Source organism: Cebus imitator, unplaced genomic scaffold (genome assembly GCF_001604975.1).
Source record: "Cebus imitator isolate Cc_AM_T3 unplaced genomic scaffold, Cebus_imitator-1.0 Scaffold312, whole genome shotgun sequence".
In the NCBI taxonomy this organism is placed as follows: Eukaryota; Metazoa; Chordata; class Mammalia; order Primates; family Cebidae; genus Cebus; species Cebus imitator.
This window is the reverse complement of record NW_016107627.1, coordinates 625,644-632,743: the sequence shown is the minus strand read 5'-3', so window position 1 is coordinate 632,743 and position 7,100 is coordinate 625,644. Positions and strand designations below refer to the sequence as shown.

The 7,100-nt window shown below is 43.5% G+C and overlaps 1 protein-coding gene across 1 annotated transcript in view; it reads right to left on the bottom strand.

The window, feature by feature from the left end:
• The window catches only part of UBAC2 (UBA domain containing 2), a 180,049-nt gene that overhangs the window by 40,712 nt on the left and 132,237 nt on the right, over positions 1 to 7,100 (bottom strand). Inside the window, exon 7 of the mRNA XM_017503552.1 lies at positions 4,007 to 4,252. Coding sequence (XP_017359041.1) covers positions 4,007 to 4,252 — 246 coding nt within the window. The remainder of the gene's footprint in view (positions 1 to 4,006; positions 4,253 to 7,100) is intronic.

Genomic DNA, 7,100 nt, shown 5'->3' with positions numbered 1-7,100 from the left:
AAAAAAAAAAAAAAAAAAAAAACAACAAATAACAGCTGTATTTTAATGCAGTAACACAGTATGAGATTGCCTACAATAAAAGATACAGGAGCAAACAACAAAAACATATATCTGAAACACATAGAAAATGGAAGCCAAGAGTTCTAACTTTGGGTTAGAAACCTAATTAAACCTGAAGCCTGGTGCTGAGTTTCCTGCCAGCTAAAGTGAAAAGGGGGAAAAAAAAATCACCAAGAAGCTCTCATGTTGGGAGGTATATGAGTGAGGGATCAGAAACAGAGACCTCGGAGTCAGACACAGCTGGTCCCACTCCCAGATCCCTATCAACAGCTGCATGCCCATGGACAAGCAAGCACTTCCCTGAGCCTCCAGGGTCATGAGGGAAAACCTGCATCTCTCTAGGAGCAGGCTGGGCATAAACAAGATAACGTATACTGAGTACTTGCTATGGGGCTGGCACAATAAATGGTGGCGGTCTTTTTACTGATAAAGAGTGAAACATGATAATTCTGCAAGAGAGACAGGACCTAAGCTCTGTAAGAAAAAGGACTGGGGGCTATCTTTCTCACCTCTGGGTCCACAATGTCCAGCCCTGGGCCTCGCATATAATAAGCACTAAGTACTTATTTGTTGGAAAGTAAGTGAAAACAAACTTTTCCCCTGGTATTACATTCCAATACAACTGCACCATGTACAGTACTCGTGCATGCAAACAAACACAGTGGATAATTTCTAGCGGTGGTTTAACAAAAGAGTTCTCTACATGGTGATTTTACTCATGTGAGTAAAATTGAGACACAGTTTGGTGAAGTTCAGCAGGAGGCTAAGTGCCGAGATTTGGGTGTACACATGTGTAGACACTAGAAGAGAACTTAGTAAGCTCAGGAATAAATCAAGAGTTTGGTCTGTGCTGCCCAGCAGACCATTCAACGAAAAAGTCCAGCAAGAGCCCAGGGACTGGTGTCCTGCTCTGGACTTCAGACCTGTTGTGGGAGACCATTCTCTGAAAGTGGAGGAGTCTCACAGCAGTGGGAACAGCCTTAAAGGCCTGTTCAAAGGCCTGTTCAAAGGCCTTAAAGACCTGTTTCACAGGTGCCTAGTGGAAATACATGCTCCAGCAGGGCAGAGGTTTGGGGTCTGTCTTATTCTCTGAGGCCTGGCTACAACTTGGCAGATCCTGTGATGTTCCAAGTATCTGGGGTGGGGAAAGACACTGTGCGAAGCTTATGGCAAGAAAAGGAGAACCATGATGTGGATTCGTGGGGTCCTGGAGTGAGGGCGTGCACACACAGCCAAGAATCTCACATGCATAAACTGCTGCTGCACCACGAAGTGCCTGTCTGTAGAGCATAAAGTGAGCATGTGGTCAGTAGTGGAAACCCACCAAGTTACCAGGCCAGGTGGGCTGACAGAAACCCATATTCAGATGGACAAGGGCATCTGGGATCAGCATGAGTGTGGCCGCAGAAGCAGGCAAGTCAGACCACCCTGGCAGCCATCTCTGCTGCACCACAGCCTCTTCCCAGCAAACACCAAGTGCCACAGCAGGTGGGACCCCCATGACCAAGTGACAAAGGGGAAAATAGCCAAATGTGACTCATGGACAGGCCGGCTTAGGACAGGAGTGGCAGCTGAAGGAAACGACTGCATGATGGCTCGGATCTTGAAAGACAGCAATCAGGGGAACCCCCTAAGGGCAGAGCCTGGGCAGCACATTCAGATATCAGCTCTGTATGGAAAGAGAAGTGGCCTAAGGCAGTCACACATGTGGATCTGCTGGGCAGGGAAGATGACCTGGTCGGCTGGTCAGGGGACTGGAAGGGAGGGAACGAGGAAGATTCAGCTAAAGGAACAGCATCAGGTGTTTTGCAGGTGGTGCCCACCATGGGCATCCACTACAGAAAAGGCACCAAATGGAAGATGGGCAGAATGACTGTGGCTCCATTACCAGATACCTCAGTGCTAGCACATGAACGGATGGCCGTGATGGTGGCATGGGGGTGTGTGTGGGTTCCCCTCGTCTAGGCTGACCTATCTCCTGCCACTGTGGAGCATCCAACCTGGCATCCACAGAGACTCCGTGCACCTGATAACCCATGTCTGCAAGCAGAGCAGTCACTCAGCACCAACAGACAGTACTGAGCCCTTTCCAATCTGAGGGGAGCAGCGTTATAGAACACATTGTCCCCCACCCCTTTCCTTTCCTCTGCCCTAAATTCACACACTGAAGCCCTAACCCTACAATGTGACTGTATTTAAAGGTGGGGACTGTATTTAAAGGTAATTAAGGTTAAATGAGGTCACATGTGTGGGGCTTATCCAACAGGACCAGTCCCCATTTTGGGATAACTCAGAAGGGCTCTTTCAGCTCCACTGTGCTCTGTAAGACCAGTGAGGCTTTTGTTGGAACTGCAGCTGCTCCCTCTGTCCCATCTTGCTGCCTTTGCCAGCCCGTCCCCATAGACACTGATGCTGACAGTGTTCTCTCATAAACTCCATGTATAAAAATCTTCCTGAGGAGGCCAGTCGGAGAAACGCAACTTCTCTGGTTTGCTCATGAACACAAATTCAAAGTTCTCCAATGGGGAATCTCCTCCCAGGTATTTCAAAGGTCCCTCAGACAACATATTTCCCCCAAATCTGCTCTTCTGATACTGGTGAATTGGAACCATCAGTCATCTATCTAAGATTACCTAAGCCAGAAACATCAGAAGCATCCCCTACTTCTCTCTCTCCCTCATAAGCTCTGTGCCTCTACCTCTATACTCAACCACTGCTCAGGTTTTCTGACCTGGATCATTCTGAGTTCTCATACCTTTGAGTTTCTTTGCAGGATCTACCTCCTGCTAAACACAAGGCTTCGTCTGTAGCCTGTGTTCTTCTTGGATGTAGTTCTTCTCTTACAGAACTCATTAGTTCTTTGCTTTCAGCTCTCATCCATACAGAGGTTACTCAATCATCTACATATGTAGCTTCCATATTTCCAAGACAGAGATGTCCATTATCCAGCTTTAAATATACCATGGGCATCTTTATGGCATGTTCCAGAGTCATTCAAATTCAAGCACATCTTTAAGAAACAACTTTTGCTTCTCTCTTTCTCTTGTAGACTCTGCCCCTGATAAGGTGCCCCCTTTTTCCCACCCTGATATAAACTCTGGGATCTGCATCTCCAAGGTGACTCTAATTACCTCAAACCTGATTTCACTTCTCCAAACCACTGTGAGATCTGAAGGCCTACCTGTTGCATCCAATGCTAGTGGTAGACAGAGAGATGGCAGAGATAATTGTATGGTTTACAACTACCCCAGGGGTAAAGAAGGTGGAGGCGAGAAATGGGGAGCCCTGTGAGCTGACTCACAGAAGTGTCCAAGAAAGATCAGGCCTGAGGTTTTAGCCTGACGTGCAGGAACCCTCCTTCCCTCGCACCCTGTGGTAGACAAGTGTAGTATCAGATTGTTTGGATGCAGCAGTATTTGTAGATAAATGTGCAATAGTTCCTGATTATTCATAGCAAGGTTCAGAAAACACAGCATTATTTTTATCTACTTCTTGGTTGTTCCATTGAAAATCTGCTTACCTACATATTCTCTTCATCTCAACTAAGGAAAATCAAGAAGTTTTACATTTGTTCTTCACTCCATAGCATATGATTAGCATTTTAACAGGAAGACACTGTGGCTTTTACAAGATTATGAAAACAGATAAATAGTACAGCTTGTTAACTAGGTTGGTGTTTCTCTAAGAAGTAATGCTTATCTTATATAGCTGGAACAGGAATATTCAGTTTGACCAATCTTTCAGCTGCAATTTATTTTTTTTTAACCTTTTAAAAAAACTAAGACTAGCCACTAACAGAGATCTACATTCTATTTGGAAACATCAAAATCTACTTGCAAGGCACTGGAATAAAATGTAGTCTCTATCTCACATGCAATCACAGAGGAAAGATTTGCTTGGGCCACTGAAAAATTTCTAAGTTTTTAGTAATTATTAGCACTTTTACCTGCTGCTGTCTCTGTCGCCTCCCTTGTGCAAACTGAGAGAACATCAGCTGCCGATCCAGCAGCTCCATCCTCTGCTGTCTCTGGATGTCCAGCGTGGCTCCCATCCCAATTCTGGCTTCGCTGGTGGGTTCTGAAGAAGAGAAGATGGGTTCAAGTGTCCAAGAAAAGAATTTTGCCATCCAGCTGGGGATGCAGAGCACCTGATGCACCTGGAACATTTTGCTGTCGTAGCACAGACCTGAAATCTAAGAGAAAAAAAATCCAGTGTGATCGTCTGAATGTAACATCATTAAAAATATACATACATGACACAAAAATCAGCAGCCTCCAAACGCTGTACATGGTATTTTTCTTAGTCATAGCCGTGTTAGGCGATAAGCAAAATCCTCTTCCACACTGCAGAATACTAAGCAGTACAAATCAACACAAAACTGAGCTTACTCAGTAAAACAAAATTGTTTTTTATTGAATTAGAAGAGCTAGCAAAATTTTAATGATTTAGTATACAAAGTTCTGGTAAAAGATGGTCAGGATACTGTCTTCATTTTTTAAAAGCTGTAAAAGATCTGATTATTGAAACACTTTCACACTATACTGACTTTGTGGTTACTTTTGCTGGCAGATGGCCATCACAGAGACACCAACAGAAAATAATTGCAATGTCTCAGCTGACCCAGTCATGTGACAAATTTATCAGAGAATAAACACAATCTAAAATCTTGGTTTTTATTTACATAGTGTTTTAATCAGTTTTTCAAGTACTGATTTTTTCTAGATATTTAAAATCCTCACCAATATTAGTTAGCAATGAACCATTCCATTTATAAACCAACCTATTCTTTATCTTGAAGGTCATTTATAATGTATGGTTACAGAAGTCTCAAGACTTCCTATGATTTTCTAGCTAAAATGACTATGGCTATTCCTTTGTTAAAAAAAAAAATCGATGTGAATTTGATTCTTGGGACTAGAAGATCAAATTGAACATATGTGACAACTTTTTAATACGAGAAGAGTATACTTCAATGTTTTAATAATAAAATTTAAATTAATGAATCAGGCAAGAATTCTTTGAGACTCTGCTACATACCATATTCTGGGAACTCAGAATACAGCAGAGAACAAGATAAGCAAGGCCCCACTCTCACAGAGCTTATAGCAGTCCATGTGATGTGAAGAACAGGCAGTAATCAAGTCAACACATACAACTAATTCTGGCAAGTTCTGGGAAGGAAATAAAGTGACCTGGAGCACAAACCTTCTCTGAGGGGTGGTAGGGGACGTCAGGGGAGCCCTTGGAGAAAGTGATACTTGAACGAAGATCTTAAGGATGATGCGGTGCCTGTGACTTGATGAAATGGGGAAGGAACATTTCAGGCAGAGAAAGGGCAGATGCTGCACAGCCCGAGCTTGGGAGTGTCTATTAGATATTTTGGCGGGCTACTGAATGGGCAGGTGGCTATGTAATTCCAGAACTCAAGGAAAAGGTGGAGATAAGGATTTCAGTCACTGGATATAAGGCATTTACAGCAACAGGACTAGAAGAGATAACATGGGGTATGGGAGACACAGCAGAAGACAGAACAGGGCTAAGGATCAAACCCAGGAGTGCACAAATATTCTGTGGATAGACAGAGGAGGAAACGCAGTAAGGAAATCGAAGAAGGGGCTGCCAGTGAAGAGAAGGAAAATACAGGAGTTTAGTATCACTGAAGCTGATAAGTGTTTTAAGATAGGGATCGTCAGCTATATCTAATGCAGCTGATAAGTAACATAGAACTAACCACTGGATGTCGCAAATGGGGGTGTTTGATAAACAAGGTGTTTATAAGAACACTTTTGGTACAAAAGACAGACTGTAGTAGGCTGAAGAGTGAATGGTGAACAACTTCTGGTTTCAAATAATTTCTGTGCCTCTTCTCTCAAAAACAGTACAAAGACGACAAAGAAAATGGAAACAGAAACAAACTTTAATGTCACTGAAACCAGAAACTGTAATCCTGAGCCATGCTAATAAAATGGAAAGCTTACTGAGTGATTATAAACCACTCTGCATATGAGAAGCATTAAGTCCAAATGCCTGCAGAGTTCTGTGGGACTCAGACAAGCACAGGGACTAGAGCAAGCTTATCCAACCTGAGGCCTGTGGGCCACATGCGGCCCAGTACAGCTTTGAATGTGGTCCAACACAAACTCGTAAACTTTCTTAAAACATTATGAGGTTAGGCGCAGTGGCTCATGTCTGTAATCCCTGCCCTTTGGGAGGCCAAGATGGGTGGATCACAACGAGGTCTGGAGTTTGAGACCAGCCTGGTCAACATGGTGAAACCCCGTCTCTACTAAAAACACAAAAATTAGCTGGTGTGGTGGCACATGCCTGCAGTCCCAGCTACTTAGGAGGCTGAAGACACAAGAATCGCTTGAACCTGGGAGGTGGAGGTTACAGTGAGTCAAGATCATGCCATTGCACTTCAGCTTCGGTGATAAAGTGAGACTCTGTCTCAAAAAAAAAAAGTTATGAGATTTTTTTCCTATTTTTTTTAAAGCTCATTAGCTATTATTAGTGTTAGTGTATATTATGTGAGGCCCAAGATAATTCTTCTTCCAATGTGTCACAGAGGAGTCAAAAGACTGGACACTCCTGGACTAGAGGGTCTAGGCCATGTGGAAGGAGGAGAGAGGTAGAGGGTTACTTAAGTCTGGGTTAGAGGCACCCCAGTTCATCCCCATGCTCCATGAACCCTTTCTCTCCTCCACAGAGAAAAGGAAAAAGCTCTGCGGGGCATGAACCAAGGAGGGTCTATGTGGGTAGGGAAGGACCAGGCCTCTGCACAGGCAGATTGCGTGCATTTCATGCGGCTATCAGCATAGGGGTTCCAGAAGACAACAGAAGGAATATGAGGGAAAGGATATTACATTTAAAGAGATAAATAGGTGAGAGTTTTCTAGAGTTAATAAAGAATATAAATCCTCAGAATGAAAGTGGAAGAGTCTCTAAAAGGATGCTAAAATGAAATTTACATCTAGCTCCACTGTGGTGAAACAAAAGAAAGAAATCCTTAAAAGCAACCAGGGACAAAATACAGATTGTTT